Below are 22,516 nucleotides of genomic sequence, written 5' to 3' on the forward strand. Positions count from 1 at the left end.
TAAAAACCTGGCTAGCGCACTAAGTTAAATTGTTAGCATAATGTTAATTTCTGTCACTCGTTTTAGCTCTGAAAAATCCAGCTGAGCTCATTCAGGTATGGTTATCATCAGTGGAAATAATAATAATCACTCCATCCCCATTAACCTGTAGGAGTCAGGGCAGAGGAGCACAGAGAGGCAGAGGGGAGAGACGTCTGCTGGAGAGGTGAGTCAAAGGATGGAGTCATTTGTGATGGAGACAGTCTGATTAGAATTTTATGGGACTCAATATGGATATGAAATATGAAACATTTCAGTCACGGTACAACATATAAGACCTGTTTAACTTGAGCTTTTATTTAGGAGAGTCAAGGTTAGAAAGTGGAGAGAGCAAAGAGAGAGATATGTATATAAGTCAAATTAGCCTGACTCACATATTTTTGAGGGTTCTATTTTAATATTACTTCAATTCAAGTAATTTAGTAATATTTTTCAGGGCTTTAAATTGCAACCATTTTAGTCACATGCGTGCTCAAAATATGTTTGTAACTTCAAAATATTTGGGAGCAACAAATTACTGTGGAGCGGGAGCAGAAGTCATGATATTAGCAATTTACATTACAATTCAGTATGTTTTAATGTATCTTGAAGGGTGAGGCAGAAGGAGTGGCTGAGGGAGAAAAAGGTCAACAGGCAAGTTCAAGTGTTGTTACATGGAAAAGCTACCAGGGAACTAGCAAACAGGGAAACGTTGCACAGATGATAGCAACTGCAAATGTGAGTGAGATAGTCGAAAGAAGAGAGTATCTCAGACGAATTGTTGCAGTCACCTCTATGTTAGGGAGACAGGGACTCCCTTTTCGTGGTCATGATGAAGGTGAAGACAGCCCAAACAGAGGGAATTTTCTTGCGTGCATGGAGCTTTTGAAGGAGTTTGATCCTTTTCTTCAAAAACATAATCCCCCATCAAATGCACAGTATATCTCACCAACATCCCAGAATGACATGATTGACTGTTGTGCCCAGGAAGTTACTAGTGTCATTGTATCTGAAATGACAAAGTCTAAAGTCTATTCCATCATGGTGGATGAGGCAAGGGATAAAAAGGCAGAGCAGTTAGCTGTTTGTGTCAGGTACGTGTCAGAGGGGGCAGTGAAGGAGCGTTTCCTTGCACTTGCAGAGATAAAATCATTTGATGCCCAGTCCATTGCAAATGAGATTCAGCAGCAGATCCAAAACTATGGTCTTGCAGAGCTTAAGTGTGTAGCACAAACATATGATGGTGCAGCCGTTATGAGTGGCTCCACTGGAGGTGTACAAGCACATTTTAGAAGGCTCCATCCTGAGGCTATCTATGTGCATTGTTATGCTCATCAACTCAACCTGGTTTTGTGCAATACTTGCAAGGCTGTCCCAGAGGCTGTGGAGCTTTTCAGCTTGTTGGAGTGTGTGTATTCTTTCTTCAGCACCTCCCTAGTCAATCATCATAAGTTCATGGAGACTCAGGCAAAGCTTGGATTGACAAAAACTGAGCTTGTGCAACTTTCAAACACTCGCTGGGCATGTCAGTTGCGATCAATCAGTGCAGTTCTTGAGACATTGCCTGCCATTTTGGAGTGCCTATCTGCAATTGGATCCCCCATAGCTGTTGGTCTCAGAGCAAAGCTCTACAAGTTCTCAGCAGTTTATGCACTACTGATGTTTCAGTCGATTCTGTCTGTAACCGAAGGACTCCACAAATTCCTGCAGAAAGAGACTTTAGACCTGGCAGAAGCTTTTATCTGCAAACAAGCTGTGTGTGACACACTTAAGGGCAAACACTCAGATGCATTTGCTACAGAGCTGTATGAGAAAACCAAGGCCCTGTGTAACACCCACAGTATCCCTGAACCAGGTGCCAAGACAAGGCACAAACAGAGGAAAATGGAGGATTTTGTCCTGGAGGCAACTGTGGGTTCACGCACTGAATTGAACAACTCAGACACATTGAAAAGAGAGTTACTTTTCCCTTGTGTGGATCGGATGGTTGGCGAGCTTGATCAAAGATTTTGCAGTGTAGATGCAGGGCTGCTAAAAGGCGTCCAGGCATGCAGTCCTAAATCTGAGAACTTCTTGAGTGAACCACACTTGAATGAACTTGCAAAGCACTACAGACTTGACCTGAAAAAAGAGGAGGTTCTGGTGGCCAGAAACTTTCTTACCCGGAAAACAGAGGGTGGATGTCCACCCAAAAATATGTTGTCTGTGTACAACCTCCTTGATTCAGACATGTTTCCCTCTCTGAAGGCAACCATCCAAGTTGCCCTAACAGTGCCTGTCAGCAGCTGCTCGTGCGAACGGTCCTTTAGTGCACTGCGTCGGCTGCACTCCTGGCTGCGTCAAACAATGGGTCAGAAAAGACTTCACAGTCTTGCAGTCATGTCTATTGAAAAAGATACGCTTCAGCATCTGAGTCACAACAGAGTGATTGACCGATTTGCCACTCTTAAAAACAGACGTCATTCTTTAATGCTTCCACCCACCAAGTAACTGGTGATTGCAGCCAGAAAAATGTACTTTTTTATTTTCAGTTTTTTTCTTGTTATTATGCAGCAAACACATTTCCTCTGTTTTTTTGTTGTACTGTATTATAAAGCAGACTGAAATAAAACAATAGATCTATTGGTGGCCTAGGATGTTTAATCTGTCCAAAAAAGTAGGAAAACAATTTCTCAGTCTTTGTTTTCTGTTTGTGAAATTTTGTGCTCATTCACTACGTTCGTTCATGTCGTGTGCATCTCTTGGGGGCTAAGCCCCCCCTGTCCTTAAAACCTAGTGACACCCCTGGCTTTCAGTGAGGCGTCTCTAACTCCTTTCACCCCCGATCGCTCCGCAAACAGTCTTTGTCTTAGCTGGACTTATTTTTCGTTTATATGGGCCGATGATGCTGGTCGATGTGGAAAAAATAACTGAGTTGTTCATATACCGGTGGCTAGCTAGCTCCGCGTTAGCCATCGGTATATGTCTCTTCCCCTCGTATGCGGGGAAAGAAACACCGATCGACCGGTGGTGGCTAACGCGGAGCTCAATCGTGGATAAGGGAAACCCAATGCAGGAGAAGCAGGCGGCTGGTGAACTGAATTTCAGGTAAGACGTTATTAACTGCACTCTATTTGGGTCAGATATAAACCGAGTTTAGGTGTAGTTTATTTTCGTTGTGCTGACAGTTACAATAACTGTACTGCGTGCTAGCTAGCACGACGGAGTTTCTATACAGCTGTGCGCGCTAAGTTACTGATTTTGAACTTTATGACAGCCTCCCCTATTTTCAGGCGAGAATGTAGGGGTGTAAACTTCAAATATCTGCTCGTTTTATCAAGAAGTCCCATATTTTATCAAGAAGTCCCATATCTCTCACGATGTTACTGCTAGCGCCGCATGGCAGCTAGCTGGCTAGGGCGGGTTGGCTGACACCTAGGCCGGGCTGACTGATACCCAGGCCGGCTCACGCTCTCGTTTCACCGCCGCATGGCAGCTAGCCGGCTAGCTGGCTAGCGCGGCTTGGCTGCCACCCAGGTCGGGCTGGCTGACACCCAGGCTGGGCTGGCTGACACCCAGGCCCGCTCACGCTGTCGTGTCACCCCTAGTCTTCCGTGATGACTCTTGGTTGGCTGCTGGACTTATTTTTCATTTATATGGGCTGGTGATTCAGTATGAGTGTCCGGTGAACTGAATGTCAGGTAAGACGTTATGTATATGTAAGGTAGTGACTGGAATAAGTCACAAGGTGTCGCTGTTGAGCTGCATATATGTTGTAAATTTTAGCAATTTTGACCATTTGTCCTCTGCAGGACACCGTAGTTCAGATTTCTCGTTCGCGTGGGCGCCATCTTGGTTCAGTGTTTACTGTGATGTGCAAAGGTAAGCACTGTCAGTGGCGAACTGCATTGGTTTTGTTTAAAAATAAGTGTTCCACTGTGTAAAATAGCGGTTTGTCATTTAAGCCGAGCATATATTTTGTTTATCGAGAGGTTCATGTATTGTCTGATGACAGTATGAGACAAAGATATACTTTTCTTTCTTACTCTCATATAAAATATTTAGCTTTTATTAAATAGTTATCTGAATCTTACAACCAAAGTTTGTATAATAATACACAAGATTGGCTGTAGACCATTGTTAATCATTCAGAACACTGTGTAAAAATAACAAAAAACAAAAAGTGAATGAAAAGTGCATAAATATTTATTTTACGTGTTTGATGTGTGTGGCAGGGCGTGGTCTGCAGTGCCGCTGCAGGGGAGGTGGACCCACCTCAGCGGCATCTGCAATCACGCCTCTCAGGTGTAAAGTCTGTGCTCTCTCTGCTTTTTTTTTTTTTTTTTTTTTGTGTATGTGTCGGGCTATGAGATGAAAAGCTACAGCCGGCTGTGTGGGTACAGCAACTATGTGTGAAAAGTGGTCCATAACGTAATGCTTCAAAGTGTGTTCATGCAAACATTGTCGGGTCTGCTTATGAACCTCTGCGCACAGCGTCTACAAATTGGGGCTGTACGAAGTCACCTCATCTTTACACAAAACCGTAAGCTGTCATCTGTGAGGCGCGAGCGGTGTTTGGTTTTACCATAGTTCATGGTGGAGAATGGCTGCTCTGCTGAGTTTTGCTCTCTGTAGCCGTTTGAATGGCAAACTATATTGATTAGCGGCGGCATAGGCACACTTAAAATTTCTTCAGAAATTTTCGCTTTCTAGTTATTACATACAATAACACAGGGTGCTTTGCTTCATGTGTGCACTGGTGACAAGCTTGTGGAAAGAGGGAATTGTGAAAAATGGCAGGTAAGAGTTTGTAAAGAAGTAGTTATCAGCATCCATCACGCTCACTGAAACCCAAAGACTTTGCAAGTTAGCAATAAAAAGCACATCGTATAGATAGTACCAAAAGACTTCACTGTTTGTGGTGCAAAAATCGGACAACTTAAAACAATCCCAAATCCTCTGCCAAGAAGAAGCCCATGAATTATGCCTTGTGCTTTCTTATCTGATGGAGCGCTAACATGGCCACTCAGAGAAATGTGGGTTCTTTTAATCAAGACGGTTTCCACTTCTGAGAAACAGGAAATCTGTCTGGCCTCACCTCCATCTATCTTAACTTCCCTCCAAACATTGATCTTTGCACACTGACCCTCCAATCTTCCCACTACCCGATCTCAGCTTAATCTTCATTATTCTCTCTAATGCCACAGACTCTTTCTGGATGGAGTGTCAGTCCCATCTTCACTAACCCTCACAGCATCCAGCGGTCCCATGCCACCCTTATTTGAGACACACACACACACACTCCACAAATTCTGTAAAACAGACGGTTTAGGAGTAACAACATGCAAAATAGTCACTTGGGTACCCAGCTGAGGCTTTAAAGCTTAAGTTATTATGAAGGGGATAGGGTGAAGCCGCTGGACTGAGGCAACCTCACCAACTGCTTTCCCACAACTGCAATAAAATATTCCGTCATATCCCTCAAGCATCCCTGACTCCAGCTGGGATCAAAGAGTATACTTGATGACTGAGAGAGGAGTGCATATTAGTGCCAACAACGGCGCTGTCTCACTTGCACCGAGCTCTTCATTCCGTTCCATTAATGGCCGTCATGGATGCATTAGAGCAGAAGACACATCGGAGCACGGAAAAGTCTTTGCATGTCGCTCACATGCTCTGTCATGGAATTATAACGATGGGAATTTATGTTTCTTGTCTCTGCTGCTGGCTGGTTTGTTTGCACTGACTTAGCAGTCGACAACAGTGAAAATCTCACCTCCCAAGCACAGCAGTAAACAGAACAACCTTAAAATTATGAAAGGCTCAATATGCACAACTTTTGCTATTCAAGAGATCAAAACAGGCTCCACATCTCACTGTGGCTGTATTCCTTTCAGGCCGACTGTGACAGGTGTTTTATAGGAAGGAGCACTGTTGTTGTGGATGTCCTATCAATGATTCAATGCTGCACATCAGATGGAAGGGAGAGACAGAGAGAAAGATGTCTCTGCCTGGATGTTCGGAGGCGAACTTTCAATATATAATTCACTGAGTTGTCTGACGGATAGGGTGTGAATGTGATGGATGCTCTTTCAGTCTGGTGAAGATTCAGCGTACTTAAACCTTGGATCTCTTAGGCCACTTTGAGTATGAACTACACCACTGCCAAATGTCCTTTTATGATCTTTTGATCCTTACACTGTACAGCTGAAGAACCGAAGCACTACACACACGCACACAAAAAGCACGCACCGAACAGGTAAGTCGCTCTCGCACACGTTCCTACAGAAGATAACTGACAGCCGGTTCTTCCAATTAAACCGGGAGAACAGCAGAAACTCTCCAGTAACTCTCCAGTTGAGTAATCAAACGCACACAAGTGCAGTGAGTAACAAAAACACTTCATCCAATTTAATACTGGCAAGTGTGACGTGTGATAAATGTATTTACTCCCCATTGATTTTATTGATGTGCATTACAATAACAGCACCTCCGCTGACTACGCACCGTTTCCATGAAAGCCTTTGTGGGTCAATCACGGATTTGCAATTGTGTTTACTCAAGCAGAAAAGGGTGCTTGACACAATTTAAATGAAATAAATATCATTTCAGAACACCTTTTTTTTTTTTTTAGATAAAAAAGCAACTGAGCAAAGATCCACAGTCCAAAGAGTGTGAGTGTTTATTGTTATGTTTAATCGGCAGGCTCGGGCAACAAATCCATGGAACGGAACCACGTAAGATGGCAGATTAGGGGAATACGGAACAGACTCTGGAGTGATCGCTACGCTAGGGCTTTTGTCTTGTTATCTTTGGGAGAGAGTTGACATTATCCCTATGGATAAGGTTTTACCATGCATGGATTACCGCATGAAACAAGCTGTGTACGCCCCCAGGAAAATAACATGAGAGGACCTTAGTTGATCCCATCTCCCTCTCCACTCGGGCTCCATCCCTCACTATTCATCACTGACATGATCGGCACACCTGGGGCTTCTGACACTGTGTTTGAAAATAATGACATCTGCTGTAGTTTCACAAGGAGCATTAGGTCATTTTTCACTGTATACTGAACAATGGGTTGTGCAAATACTTAAACAAGATTTTGCTTAGTCTTTGAGGCCACGTTAAATGTACATTCCTGCACAGATCTTTTCATTAATAATTTTTCAATCAATTTACACATATCAGGCTTGAAACCGTAAGGCAGGAAAATGGCCGAGCTAAAAAGAGACACGATCTAAATTTTGTATGAGCAACATAATACTAAATAAAAAAAGACAAGACGAAACGTTATTGAAAGGGACGTCCTTTAAAGCGCTCGACTGAAGTAGCCTCCTTAATATCTTCAGAAATGGTATTCCACTGTTTGGAATCTGAAAGCCTAGTTTTCTTTCTTTCTTTTTCCTAGTTTTTAAGATCTAACGCAGCGAAGGATCAGACTGACTTGTGGACAAACATAAAACAACACAGACTCTTCCATGCAGGCTGGTCCTCAGCCTCTTAAAGCTTTGTGTACAATGAGAAGTACTTTAAAGATATGCCCAAACGATACATGGAGCCAGTGCTCTTCAAAACACAGTGCTGCTCCACTTCAATTAGCACGATGCGCCGTCTGGTTTTAGTTTTGATCAGAAGTCTTGCAGCAGAATGTTGAATATTTTGTAGCTTCTCAAAGGCGAGCAGAGCATGCTATCAAGACAGCTTCTTCTACACAACATCTCATCCATTTGATGAATGCACAAAAAGTTGCTGAAAATAATTTCACGAGACTTGAAACAGGACAGAAGGTTTTAAATAGAAAAGAGGCCATTTGAACCTCAATGTCTAGGTCAGGTTTGTGGGCCTTACATATCACCATTATGTAATGCCTCACAAAATAACAGATGAATTGGATAATCTATTTGTAATCCCATTTCACATTTGCGGCAAGGTGCAAAAAGACGTGAATGGAAATGATTGCATAAGGAACTGAGCTGTTATGGAAAGCAATGGCTGCTACACCTGTGCAGCTTAAAGGTTTAGCACAATATGAACAACTAAAGAAATTCAGGGTCCTATTTTGAGCACAGCAGATATCAGCGATGAAATAGGCTCGATTTCTTGTCATAATTTCCTTGGGAATTCTTCTGGAGGAAGTGGCGACAGCAGCTAATATGGAATGATGAATGATACCCTTATCTCTTCCGGTACACTCCTCAGATAAGAGCTCTTATTGGCTGGTAGTCATATTATCAGTGATGTGAGGTGACTGGAAAAAAAAGGGAAAGAAAGCCTGCAAAGAAGAAAGGAGACAGAAGAGAGAGGCGTGACTTAAAATAGAGGACAGAAGGATGAGAATTTCAAAGAAAGAAAGAAAGAAAGGAGAAACTAAGTTTAGAGGCTTGAATGATAGTGGGAGGGAGGCGAGAGAGGATGAGAGAGCAAGAGGTGACCTCCATCTTCACCTACACCTCCACACGCCAAAACAACCCTCTCCATCTCAACCAGGGCATCATGGCACGTTTCCCGTCACTGGGGGTGGCAGCAGGCCACACATTGCAGTGAATCAATCCGACTGCTGCAACCTCCGCAATCCACACTCTCCTGCAGGCTCGTCATGTACCCAGATGCTATGTGCGAACCAGGAAGTGAGAAATCATGTTCTACATGCTGCACGCGCCTCCGTTCAAAATCGTGATTTAAACATATCTCTGTGCTGAAACAGCTGAGGTCTAGATACAGATAACTTTGGAGGAAATGATGAAACGCTGTCTACTTTACAGCAGGGGGTTTATGTTTATACCAACAAGATTAGTGCTAGTTGGAAATTAACAAAGGAGTTGCAAATTATTTTTTCTTTCTTTTTTATTTTTTTTAATTAATTATCTATTTAAAAAAATAAATGTAAACATTAATACAATCCACAAGCATGCTATCGTATGTCTTACTCACAGTGTTCTCCTTTTATAACCCCTCATGCAGCTTTAGAGGATTTGTAGGCCGTAAAAATGTTTTTCATAATAGTTAATGAAGGTTTTATGCAACCACTACAGCTGTAATTTATCCAGAATGGAATCCATTTATCTAACAGACTAGGGAAGAACTAACCTAGCTAACCTAAATCACAAATGGCACTGCCACTTACAGTCCCCTGGCAGACAAAAATTGGACGTTATTAGATTCATCGCATCCCACCAAAACCTGCCTCAAAGCCACCATCACCGCCAACGCGTCGAGGCCCCACTTCCCTTCTTTTCTGCCTCTTTTGTTTGCAAATTGATAACAGAACCAGAGACCCCACAGGGTCTGTAATTCAATATTGGGATCTAACAGTCTCAGATCAGATATGATGGACTGTAATGCTCTCTGAACTTCCACATCCACACACGCTCCTATAGCTCAGAGCCCCTCGAGCTATAGGGAAGTAACTGGGTAACTCTTTGCATCGATGAGCGAATAACTAACTGAATGAATGAATGAATGCGTGAATGAATGATGGGTTTTTTTTGAGAATTAGAAGCAGACATAAGTGAGTAAGTGAGTACCCACTGTGTTAGACTTGCATTTGACAGCTGGTGATTGAACTGAGCCTTAATGAGCATTCCCTAAGGTCATGCATATCACCACCGTCACTAAACCAAGCCTTTAAAGCTGCCTCCACTACTTATTTCTTTCAATTTGAAAGGATATAAAGTGGGAGACGCATGGTCAGAGACAATAATGTCCACTGTTTACTTTTCATAAGGATTATTCTATCCCTTAGGCTAAGAATACCTTTATTTCTCTGTGGAAATATTAGTAACAACTTCCTCTGTGGGGAGAGATATTGCCACAATTATTAAAAAACAAAGAGCAAAAACAAGCTAAATCCTAAAGTTTTCCTGTGTTTGCATCCAGGGCACTTATGAATATTGATGCCATTGACCCTGAATAGCAGCCTATTGAAGCTAAAGTCCATGCACTTACATCCTTTACATGTTTTTGCCATAATAGGATCAAGCACAGGGCAGGTGAAGTGCTTTATAAAAGGGAATCTTCATCAGTTATGCACATTTCCCGGCAATACACATTCCACATGGTATTCTTTGGATATATTAATATTTCACCTCCCTGAATATAATGCTACTCCTCGCAGCTATCTCTCAGTGGACATTTTGTCCACATGAATCACACAGTGATCACACAGCCACTAAGATGGCTTCGTTCAGTACTTAAAGTAGAAAAGTTTCTCCTCAGTGGATAAACAGGATATGGATGACTGCAGTGACACACTGCAAATATACTTGTACCCAGACAGAAATGGCTGATTGATGAGTCACATTTCAGGGCAGCTGAATAAAAAAACAAAGCAAAACAAACAAACGGAAAAATCAAAAGAGTATAAAGAGATTTTTTTTGCTTCTCTTCAGACATTTTTTAAAAACTTTTCTGTCTCTTTAAGGTCTTGCCTGTATAGCAAGATTGACAGGGAGTGAGATACCCGTCTCGAGCCACATTCCCTCAGGAATCACTGACCTTTTACCACCAGCACGAAAGTCATGTATAATTTAGGTTCCGGGAGCTTAAGGTTAGGGTCGGGGACATTGTTGCAGTTAGCATTGATGGTTAAATATGAGCCTATCTCTTTTTCTAGAATGTTCTCAAAAGCCGACACTAATAGAAGCTGCCGATTGATCAGTTGGGTTGATATCATCAGCTGATATTTTCTATTTGTGGCACAGTGCTGTGGTGGTTAGCAATGCTGCCTCACAGCAAGAAGGTCCTGGATGCAAATCCACTCTGACGCCATTCTGTGTGGAGTTTGCAGGTTCTCCCTGTGTCTGTGTGGGTTCTCCTTGGGTAGTCTGGTTATCTGGTGATTCTAAATTGACTGTAGGTGTGAATCTGACTGAATGGTTATCTGTCCAGGGTGTTCCCTGCCTCTGCTCCTATGAGAGCTCCAGGTAGCCCTCAGAAGAAGACTGATTAGATATTTGCTGATCTATACTAATGCTGGTATTTATGACATTTGATAAACATTAAAAAAGTTGGCCCTGAAGAAACACCCTTCAAGTATCTTATGAGTGTTGATATTACATAGTTTGTCCACCACAGTGCAGTTTGAAGCTTCGCTGTTAGCAACACAAGTGTTTGAAATATCACAAAAACCAGTTTAGAGAAAAAATACCCACTGATACAGACGAATATCAGATTTTTATATCACCAAATATCACTATTGGCACGTCTTTAATATCTTCTATCAGTCGGCCTCTAGAGGCTAGCAGCAATCCACAATCCAGCTTGATAAATTGACCATTGTTTTCTCAATTTTGACATTTTTGTTTCATACAGAAAATCTCAAAAGTTTCAATTTTCTACAACATAACAAATGCAAACATCAAAATTCCTCGATTCCTCCCTATTTGAAAAGAAAGAACTTTTGTTATTTTTACTTAGAAGGTGCACAGCAAATTCAAAAGTGTTAAATGTTTTGGTGTTAATAGTCTCCTTGCAAAAGTAGAGTTAATTTTACTCTAAGCAGAGTCACATTCTTTTAATGTAACTCTGAGGTGCAAAATGATAGTAGTTAAAATCGAGTGTTAAAAATGAGTGTTTCTCTGTCAAATCTGGAGGTGTTACAATGGAAACATTAACTCTTGACCTCTTAACTCTGAACTCCTAGAGGGGCTATGACACCAACAGAGTAAATTCACAGACTCCGCCCCCAGCACGGCTCCAATCGAAGCTGAAGTGAAGCCGTTTCAGAACATTTTGCTCTACATATTTGAGTTGTTTGCCATGCTTGGTAAGTCATTTTTTCAAAGATTGTTTCAATTATTATTATGAGCTTTTACTTCTGTGGCTCTTTGGAGTTGAGACAAAGCTGTGTGGAAGGCATTAGCCATGTTGCTCGCTGATAGCATAATATTCTGTTTTAGCTAGCTGAAAGGTGTTGTTTGCGGGCAAATACCACAGCCTTGAAAAAAAGCTTGCATGTGAATTTTCAGTCAAACTTTTGGTCAAATACACCTAAAACAATGTCTAGAATGTGAAATGTTGGTATAATGGTGCTACTTGAAGCCTGAAAACGATCGCCCATTAAAAAAAAACAAAAAACGAGCAAACAGCAGTAGCAGACGTCCTGACTGGATTCTACGTTAGCATAGATCCCTCCAGAGTTTTGTGCACACGGTTTAGGTAAAAATGAAAAAGGTTGAGGTTTTACATTTAGTTCAGTATTACCTGTTGCCTGTGTCCTTGTCTTTTGGGAAAATACTTTACACAAGTAATGGCTCAAAGAGGATTCCTTTTTTTTTTTTTTTTTTTACTGTGCTGCAATTGTTTACTGGATTATTTGTGCCATTAATTAGTGTCAACTAATTTTTATTCAATCTCCGCACAGGATATGCTTGTGAAGATGGAATACGGGGGGGGCAGAAGTGCGTTGAAGTTCCACAAAGGGATGAATGAAGGACATGCATATTGTATTGAAGAAATAAGTGATGAGAATGCTGTTATTTGCATTTACCGTGTCAGACCTTTTGATAAACAAAATTCTAATGAAAGTGAGAACATGTACACTGTTACATCTTTCAGAAAATGTTTTGAAATTGTGGTGCACAGTTCAGAATAAATGTTTTTCAAAAACCATTGCATCTTTTTAGTAAATGTTTATTTCCAAAAGAAATTTCTAGAAGTTCAGAACAGTAAAATTCCCGCTTTTTAGAATGAATTAGAAGATAACTTTTACGTAGTTAAACTAAAATACTCTTTGAGAGTTAATATATAAACTCTTAACACCAAGTGTTAAATTATCAACTCCAGACAGATTTGGTGTTTAACACTAAATCAGAGTTAACGTACCAACTCTCCAAAAAGAGTTAAATTAACACTCTCTGGTGTGGACCCATATAGACACTTTAATAGTGTTGAAATCAAATCCGACAGTGTTAATTTGGACATGCTGGATTTGCTGTGTGAATCTGAAATACTGGCCATTTTTCTTGAATGCCAGAATCAACTCAAAGAGTTGCACAATCTTACCAGAAGTTGGTATAGTGCATGCCTTTCCCATTTATCTACATAACAAAAAAACCAATACAGCTTCCCACACACATATGCATAAAATGTATGTGTACTGTATACAATAATACACTGATACACTGATAACTTTGACTGATTTGCATTGCTTGCTGATTCAGTTCAGTATAGAACAAACCATGCAGACATTGCGGTGACAGGACAGAAATGAAATACTTGTAAAATTCAAATGCGGATAATACCTTCAGGGCAATCTGCATAAAAATGAGAGATAATAATAGAACGGCTAGAATGGTGGTCTGAGATATGTAAAATGTCTGGCTGAGGCCCATTCAGTTAAGTGTGATGTCTCTGTGCTTTTAACTTGTATCTGGATCCTCACTTCTGGGGCCTGCTCTTGAAGTTTTTGACAGTTTTTGCGCCAATAAATTTTAATTTTTTTATTTTTCTCTTTTGTATCCAACATACCCCATTTCTCTCCTCATGCCATCGTTCATTCTTCCTCTCTTCCTCTCTCCTAGCCATCCTTACTCGAGGCTCGCTCTCCTGCCCTCTTCCTTATTGATTCTTTGAGGTTCAGTGAATAGAGCAGAGCACCAGCAATGGAAAGGGCATGGGATCAATTCCCACAAAATTTCAAACATTCACTGGGCTGTCACTCTAGGATAATGTGTCTGCAGGCTTTTCTTTCTGCTTTGTTATTGGTGCCCATCAGTGTCAAGTGTCTCTGCTAGATGTTCAGGGCCACCACTGCACAATACTGCACACATCTTCTACTGTCTGATGAAACCAGGTAATTCTAAATTCATAACTCCCTGATATTTTTTAAGATCTCTGCTTTATGAACTTGATAAAAAAATTAATAAAAGGTTGTTGTTTTGATATTGTAGGTGCACAGTTGTTTGTATGTTAGAAACACTAATGGAAGCCATTTGGTACAGTGTCAGAAGAATTATAGGTAGTGCAGTATGTCTAAGTGCATGGCCTTTCCTAATGCCTTCTATAGCAGTGCAAATATGAATAATTTCTATTTGTGTCATCTTACCGTTCACACAAACAATCTATGGATACAGAAACAGCTCCTCGCTCATTTTAAGCAATTAAGCATCTAAATAAGTGTTTGGTATACAGCTGTGCTAAACAAAGCTTTCAAAAAGCTAACTAGCATTCACTTTAACAACATCAAAATATCTCTGCCTTAAATGGGACCATCATGTTGCTCTTCTGAAGCCAACTAGCTAGACTAAAATGTAACTTAATGACTTTCAGCCTCAAATGATAGAAGCTGGGGCCATATAAGCCTGCCTTCCAACTAGGAAGGTATTTGTAAATCGGTGCAGCTGCACACACTGTGCAGAGGCAGCCTTGCTTGGGCCGGCCTCAGCGAACAAGCAGAGCATGTCTCGGGAGAGACAGAGGGGCCTCAGAGGCAGCCTGGCAAATCTGAGCCTGACCTCCCTGGAGAGAGCGAGAGAGAGGCAAACTGGATTTATATCTTTGTTTTTAATCCCCCTTACACGCATCACTTGTCCTACAGTAATACTTTGTGCAGGCTTCGTGTATAGTCAGGAAGAAACAAACAAACAAACAAACAAACAAACAACAGCAGAAAAATCAGGGCTTGCATGTCAAAAAACCTTTCTACTACTTTTTTTTTCAGTAACATCAGAGAAAACAAATCATTTACGGTTATGGTCTCTTTTTTATTGTTCCTACATCTGTGAGGTACTGTAACGGGCTCGCTTTTAACCCTAAAATCATATTGTGATGTTATTCTGACTCAAATGAAGTAAGTACAGTTTATTTGAATGGCACATTTTCAGTTCAATTGTATTTTTACAGCCCCAAATCACAGAAACAGTCACCTCAAGGTGCAAATTTAAAGACCCTACATTTAAAACCAAAGCGCTTTACAATAAATCAATGATAAGAACAATACATGAAAAGTAAAAGTTGAATAAATCTAAAATAAAAACGTTCCTAAAACACACTGTTCACATAAAACAGCATGGCACCACCAACCTACTCTCCAAATAGTTCCAGAGATCAACTGATTCCAAAAGCCTGACCAAAAAACGCAAATCTTTAGTTCAGATTTAAAGACAATCCCAGCCTTTGATTCTTGTCTGAGGTCATTCAGGAGATCATTACAGAGTCTTGGCGAAACAAGAGCAAAGGCACGACCCCCTTTTTGAAATAAGCTTCGATCGCAGGATGGTTAAGGCTGATTGGGGACTAAACCTTAATGATTTTGAGCAAGTGTATGGACGGAGCATATCTATCACATTCAAGACCATTGAAGTCTTTAAAGGCTTTAAATTTGTGTTGACATTTACTTCTTATTAAGCTTTTTGCGTGTGTATTTATTTGGCTGGGGCCCGTCACTGTAACTGAGATGCCCATCTGTTTAATGACATTTCCAGGTAACAATGAATCTGTCGAGGCTGCTAAAAATAAAAACGTCCAGATTGTCATTTATCATGATCAGAGCTTTTTATGCCAAATTATTTCGTAAGATATGTGTTAACAAGCTCAAAAAATCTGTTAATTGCATACAGGAAAAAAAAACAAGCAGCTTCAAGATGAAGGACTAAGTAAAATTCCATTCCCTTAAGTGACAAGGGAGCCAGGCTGATCATTTAAACCTATAGGGAATAATAACAACAAGACATTTTGGGTTTTTTATGCCTTCAGTGCTCAGCTGTTTTGATTTAATAGCTGTTTTTTTAGCCAATTGAGTTACAACTGCCTTGATGGCTCAATTTCTAGCTTTAACACACTTTGATCATGTTCCCCAAAATGTAAAAAGTGCTGATGCAAACTGGGACACTTCCCACATATAAAGGCGCTGACTGACTCTGCTCTTTCTCTAAATGAGGAAATAGCCATTGATTGCAATAAAGAGCAAGAGAGACCTTTGAGTCGCTTGCAAAAAAAAAAAGAAGCAAAATTTGAATGTGGCTGGTGATTCACAGGTCTGTAATCAGGCTAGTGAGATGTGGACGGAATTACAACCACACTTTACTGAAGATTTCTTACAAATGAGGCGAGAGACGCATGGGCCCCGAGCCAACACAGAGTCTCATGGTTGCCCAACAGACATTCATTGTGCACTGCTCCATTTGCCTGTTATATCCCTGCTTGTATGTAGAGAGTGGAGCTGCATACATAACCTCACATAGAGAAAAACAGACGAGGGATTCATGCGTACGGGCACACACATGCTTCACGGTTTCCTTTGTGTTCACGAGTACGTATCGGCAGTTCAGCGACTACTCATGGATATGAGCTAAGGAGCTAAAGTAAAAGGGGGACAGAAAGCACAAAAGCAAAGCAAAAATAGATGGTGGAATACAATGACACAGAGAGCGGACACAATAACCACGGGGAGAGAGGGAGATGGGGGGGAAAGGGAGGAGAAAGGAATACAAAAGGACTAGGTAAAATATGTCATTATCCTCAACAGACAAAGATTTTCTGTCTTCCAGGACACAGAGATTCGTTTAGATCTTCACCAAACGTAGCAAGTGGTAGTGAAGTAGAGGGAGAAAAATGCTTTGGAAAACCTACCTCCTATATGTCGTCAACTTGAAACCAAAGACTGTACATTATAACAACTTAAAAAATGAAATCCCTTTTATCTGAAGTCACGGTTTACAGGGCATTTTATCACCTGCCAAGAATTTCCCTGCGTGTTCTTATGTTGTACTGCACAACTAAAGGCTCCTATAGCAAGCGTGATACAACTGAGCCTTAGAAGAGGCGATGTTTTCCTTTTATGTTGGGGTTTTGAGAAAAATAAAGCACATAAAGACTGAGCAGGTTATGAAATTAAATGTAATTAGCAGAAGGGTTGTGAGAATGCAAGTGATATCCAGTAAATAAAATGCTTCAATATTTGAGCCCATAGCAACACCGCAGGAGACGATGCATAGCAGAATAACGTAGCAACAAGAAGCTTTTCAACACTGAGTGCAGCCTTGACTTGACAGAATAAGCATCAACAGTGGTTGAAATGGACACTGAGAACTAAGCTGTACATTCCTGGTGTCTATCCTGAGGGTTACAGATGTTTGAGTTAAACTTACACAGATTTACTTTGACATTTCAAAGTATATAGATATAAACACATAAATATGCACATATATTGGCAATACTGTGACACTAAGAAGTCCATATGAACTTCATTTCCTCCATAATGTCATTGAAATAGGAAATTTTCACATTTTTTACATTCATTTATTCTGAAAATGTGATATCGGATATTTCAAACATTTATTGCTTTAATTTAGATGCATATAGCTTATAAATCATGAAGATAAAAAAAAATCAGTATCTTAAGTTGGTGAGAGGTTGGGTATTTCTCATCATTGTTTAACAGACTCTCTAATAGGTTCAGGTCAGGTGATTTGGCTAGCCAGTCAAGCAGAGTTATGTCGACACATGGTGAGCAAACCATTTGGTAGTAGTTTTGGCACTGTGGGCAGGTACTTAGCCCTGCTGGCAAAGGAAATCAGCATCTCCGTGAAGCCCGTCACCAGGTAAAACCTCCTGGTAGATGTCTGGGTTGATTTTGGACTTAATAAAACATAATGGACTAACCAACACCAAGACATGGCACACCGAATGATCACAGACTGTGGAAACTTCACACTGGACTTCAAATCCCTGGCTTATGAGGCTGACTGCTTTTCCTTGAGATGCCTCAGACTTTGATTTCTAAATGGAATACAACATTTACTTTAATCTGAAAAGAGGACTTTTGGACCAATGAGCAACAGTTGGGTTCTTTTTCTCCTCACTCCAAGTAAAAAACTGCTGACATCACTGGTTCAGAAGTGATAAGATATTAGGAATGCAACAGCACAAGCCTCAGTGCACTCCCTGTCAAGTTCTGGAATCAACTTTTCGTCACAATCAAGAAAATCAAGATTGTAGTCATCCACGTTACTTGTGCACCTCTTCCCACCACACTTTTCCCGTCCAGTCAACTATCCATGAATACAGAAAGCTTTGATATGGCACTCAGAGAACAGCCAGTCTTTTCACCTTCTGCATTTTTCCCTCCTTCTGGAGAGTATCAGTGGCCGTCATCTGGACAACTGTAAAGTTGTCTTCCCCATGATTTTGTTGTGTGGACAGAACTATACTATGAGACAGATGCTATTCGTACGGTTTAAATTGTAATGTACTCAAACTTGAAAAGAATGAATCACGATAGTGGATTTCTGATTGGCTGATCATGGGCTACAAGCTGTCATTTTTCACACAGGCTTCATTCAAGTTTTGTTTTAGGAGAAAATCACTTTTGAATTTGTAGATGCTCTGACAATGATCAGCTGCTGTCATGGTTTGATAAATCTAGCTGTAAGATTTTCTGGTGAAGTACCTGGCTGTTAAAATGGCATTACTCACTGTAGAAGCGCAACATATTTTTATTTCAAATAACACTATTTCTGGCATTGTGAACTACTACCAAAGAGCTTTCTAAACTCTCACAAGTGATTTTGAGAAACACGACAAGGGCTTAAAGTTTGTAACCTGGATTTGTTGTTCAAGGTTATAGTTTGCATTATTATTTTGTATCACAGAGATTCCTAAAACATTAGCCAAAATCCATACTTGTTGCTTTCAAGCTCAATAAGCCCCGTAGAGTTGTGTTTTGGTGCCAGTGAAGTGCCACCTGCAGGCTTTACTAAAGGATTCAACAAGTGGGCCAAAATGTCAGCCCACTCTGCATGATGTCAACAAGTGGGCTAGAAACTTCTATAAAAAAAACAACACCAAATAAAACAGCATCAGCCACCAGTGAAAATTACGTTTACATTTCAAAGCTTCTATTAATGGAAGGCAGCTTTACTAAGTATGCTCTAGCTTGTGAAGCCTGCGCCCTTTTATACTATAGAGTACAAACAGATGCTTCCTGATGTTCACACAAGGGGGTTGCCCACTTTGGCAGCTTTCAGCTGTTTGGCAGCTCTTTGTGGAGTGATATAATTGACTGTGGAGCAGTGGATTATTCTGCAGGGGAAGTCAGAAGACTGTCTTTATGCTATTCCTCATGCCACAGCTGTTTTCTGGCCAAACAGGTTTACCACAGCGCCCATATTTGGGAAAATGAGAAAGGTAGCACAGCAGGGGTTTTTTTGTTTTAAAAAGGTGGTTTAACATCCAATTTCCAAACAGCTATGCAGGAAATATGTTGCCCTAAGCTAAAGAAAAATATATCACTTAGTCACTGTCAGTGGAGTATTAGCCACTGACGTGTCCGGCGACGAACACGGAGATAAGAAATAACTTGTAGTCATCCGGAACTGCTGTCCAAACATATGAGCCATAGCAGAAATGTTGAGAAATGAAGGTTCATGTTGTCATCGTGATACTTTGTCACTGCCCTCTGGAGAAGTAGGTTGAAAAAAGAACAGGAAGCTATCCAAAAATACTCTAATGGTGAGTCCAGTTATCGGAAGTGAAAATGCAACTGAGCCAGAATAGGGCACTAAAATGAAAGACCCCTACTGAAATCCCAAAATGCTCCCAACATCAGTGAGTTGAAAAAAAAGTTACATTTTACGTAGTCATACCCAGTTCTAATGATTACACACACATCATGCTCCACCCACATAAAAAAAAAGAAAATCTGTGTGAAGTTCAGAACATGTCCCTTGTGGAATTGATCACGAAGCCTTCTTTCTTTACACAATGCAAAATATGCAAAATTCACAGCTCCCCTGCTTTAAACCCTATCTCCCTATAGCCTTTCCCTCACTTAGGCTACGTTCACACTGCAGGTCTTAATGCTCAATTCCGATTTTTTGATCAAATCCGATTTTTTTGTCTCCTCGTTCACACTACAAATAAAATGCGACAGCAAACGCGCTCTAGTGTGAACGCTCAAAGCGGCCCGCATGCGCAAAAGAAGATGTCACACACAACGCGCTCTGTTTAGACCAAGAACAAACAGTATTGTTTGACTGATGGCCGTTAATATAAAGACTTCGGACTTTACGTTTCCCAATTTTTGCTTTAAGTTATTTTGTTATTTACATAATAATGTAAATTTACATAATAATGTAAATAACCTAATAATGATCCTTATTGCTGTTTAAGAGAGGAGCGGTGCTTCAAAGGATAGCTGCAGATTTCTGTCAGAATCTGCAGATTATACAGTACAAATAAAATGTTTACGTTGTCTTCCCAACAGTTTCACTGACATCTACACTGGATGGCCAGGAAGCGTTCGCGATGTCTTCTCGGGCGCTGATAATTGGCTTCAGTCTTGTGTCGGTGACGTAAAAGGCGGATTTAATGCGACTTGACCGTTCAAACAGCAGTCGCTTTCTAAAACATCGGATATGTATCGGATTCAGTACCACATACGAAAGTGACCCAGATCGGATTTGAAAATATCGGATTTGCGCCGTTCACACTGTCATAGCATGATCGGATATGGGTCGCATAGGGTCAAAAAGATCGGATTTGATGCGCTTTCGCCTGCAGTGTGAACGTAGCCTTAGCCCTCTCCATCTGCCATCTCTCTCTTCTCACAACTCCTACTCTTCAATTTCCTGCTTTGTTGTGCTTCCCGCATTCACTTCCTTCCTTCGCCATCCTCTTCAACTTTATGTTGTTTTCAAAGCATTTCTCATCTTTTAATCCATTTCCTACCACATATATTTCCACTTGTCCTCGCAAACGTCATTCTCATCCCTGTACCCATCATATTTCCCCCTCTGTCTCTTTTTTTATTAGTATCTCCTCCTCCTTGCCTCCCTGCAGTGTTAAAGCTGTACCTGCGGCATTCTGCTCTCAGTATCCTCTCCTCTAAATGGGATGTGTGGCCTTGTTATAACTGATTCCTCTAGACAAGAGGTGAGAGCTAACCTTTCTCCTGCTTCCACACCTCACCCGCTCCTGTTATTTGTTTTCATAACACAAATATGCTGTCCTCGGTCACAGCATCCATCAAAAAGCTTTAACATCCCAACTCTAGCAGACAAAACAAAATAAATTCTACGAAATGGAGCTCTGTCTTTAACGGTGCTTAAACCACTGTGTGAAAAAAAGAAAAACCTCCTCCGGAGGTAAGATTCATATCGGATTAATGCACAAGTGAAAGATAAAGACAAGAGGGGTGAAAATACTGAGAATATCCTCGGATATCTGCCTGTGCTAATGAATATGATTAATGTTAAGCTGCTAGAGTATCCACTTTCCATGTGGATATCGAAGGGAAAAAAATTATATTCTCAGCCCATGAGTTACAACAAAGCATATCAGACGAAATAGGTTTTCTTTACCAAGGCACACAGGTAGAGATGATAACTCGTTACTGTAGTCAAATACCATCCTTCCTGTTATAAAGGCCCAGAGAAAAAAGAAGCTCTTGTGGTACACTCATCGGGAGACTCACACGCATAACCTCACACAGCAGTACTCACTTATACAATTCCATAAATTCAAAAAGTGAACTTACGCGTCCGGAAGCGGTGGTGTGGGCGTGTGGCCGGGCCCTTGCCTGGGCGTCCATGATTCCAGCGTGACGTGGGCTTGACAGGGGCTGGCGGTTGAGAGGTGGTCGGCTGTACCTTAGCAGTGGCCTTCAGTGTAGCTGTAGTTGTAACAGATGTGGTAGTGGTGACGGTAGGAGAAGTCTGCCCTGGCTTGGAGTTGACAGCTCCATTACGTCCATTGCTGTTTCCCTTTCTCACATTACTTCGAGGGGTGACCTCCCTACCGCTGGATGGTGGAGTGAGTCGGGTGGCACGAGTAGCAGAAGTGGTAACAGTCCCGCTAACGCGGGTGCCAGCACGGTTATGAAGGTGTGGGGCACTGTTGCCATCTCCATTGGCAGTGCTGCCATTGGCCGAGTGATTAGCTGGAGGCCCTGATCTAGTTCTTGGCGCTGGGGCGGTACCGTCTGCAGCTAGTGGCGTGGTAGTTGACACCATTGCTGTCGTAGAGGCTGCTAAAGTACTGGTGGCAGTGGAAATGTCAGGCCCCTTGGGCATGGCACTGGGTTTAGAGAGAAATATAGGATCCTGTCCAATGCTACCTTTAGGATCCACTAGATCAGTGGGGACATAGTCTTGGACGGATCCCACCACAATCCATTTTAGCAGCATAAGACTGAGTCCCAGTCCCACAAAGCCCATGACTAGGGGCACGGCACAGAGCCAGGTCTGCTGGCGAGGCCACACGGCACAGGGGCCACAGCGGAGAGGGCCTGGGGCTCGAGGAGATGCCTGTTCTGCCCCTGGTTCCTCCAGCGTCATGGCTGCTAGAGTACTTGCACCAGAACGATCGCTCATCCTGCTGGAGGTTTTTTTTGTCTCTTTTAAGGTACTGGGAAGGTCAAACAGGTGGCCAAATTACACAATGGCATGTAAGAGGAAGGACAAGTGGTGCAGAAGAAATGCTGTGCATCTTAAGTAAATAGTACCCACACAATACCTGGTCTATATGCCTTCATGCAGCAACATAAAACACGTACTAATGCACAAGCACCCACAAGCAG

General features: G+C 41.5%; 1 protein-coding gene across 1 annotated transcript in view; it reads right to left on the reverse strand.

Moving 5' to 3' along the window:
- The window catches only part of nrg3b (neuregulin 3b), a 223,919-nt gene extending 201,609 nt beyond the window's left edge, over nucleotides 1-22,310 (reverse strand). The window contains exon 1 of the mRNA XM_085360757.1: nucleotides 21,476-22,310. Within this exon, the coding sequence (XP_085216883.1) occupies nucleotides 21,476-22,310 (835 nt within the window). The remainder of the gene's footprint in view (nucleotides 1-21,475) is intronic.
- Nucleotides 22,311-22,516: the final 206 nt, after the last annotated feature.

The sequence above is a fragment of the Diplotaxodon limnothrissa genome, linkage group LG8, assembly GCF_057381915.1.
Source record: "Diplotaxodon limnothrissa isolate DT_005_m linkage group LG8, D_limnothrissa_male_GT1.1, whole genome shotgun sequence".
Lineage (NCBI taxonomy): Eukaryota > Metazoa > Chordata > Actinopteri > Cichliformes > Cichlidae > Diplotaxodon > Diplotaxodon limnothrissa.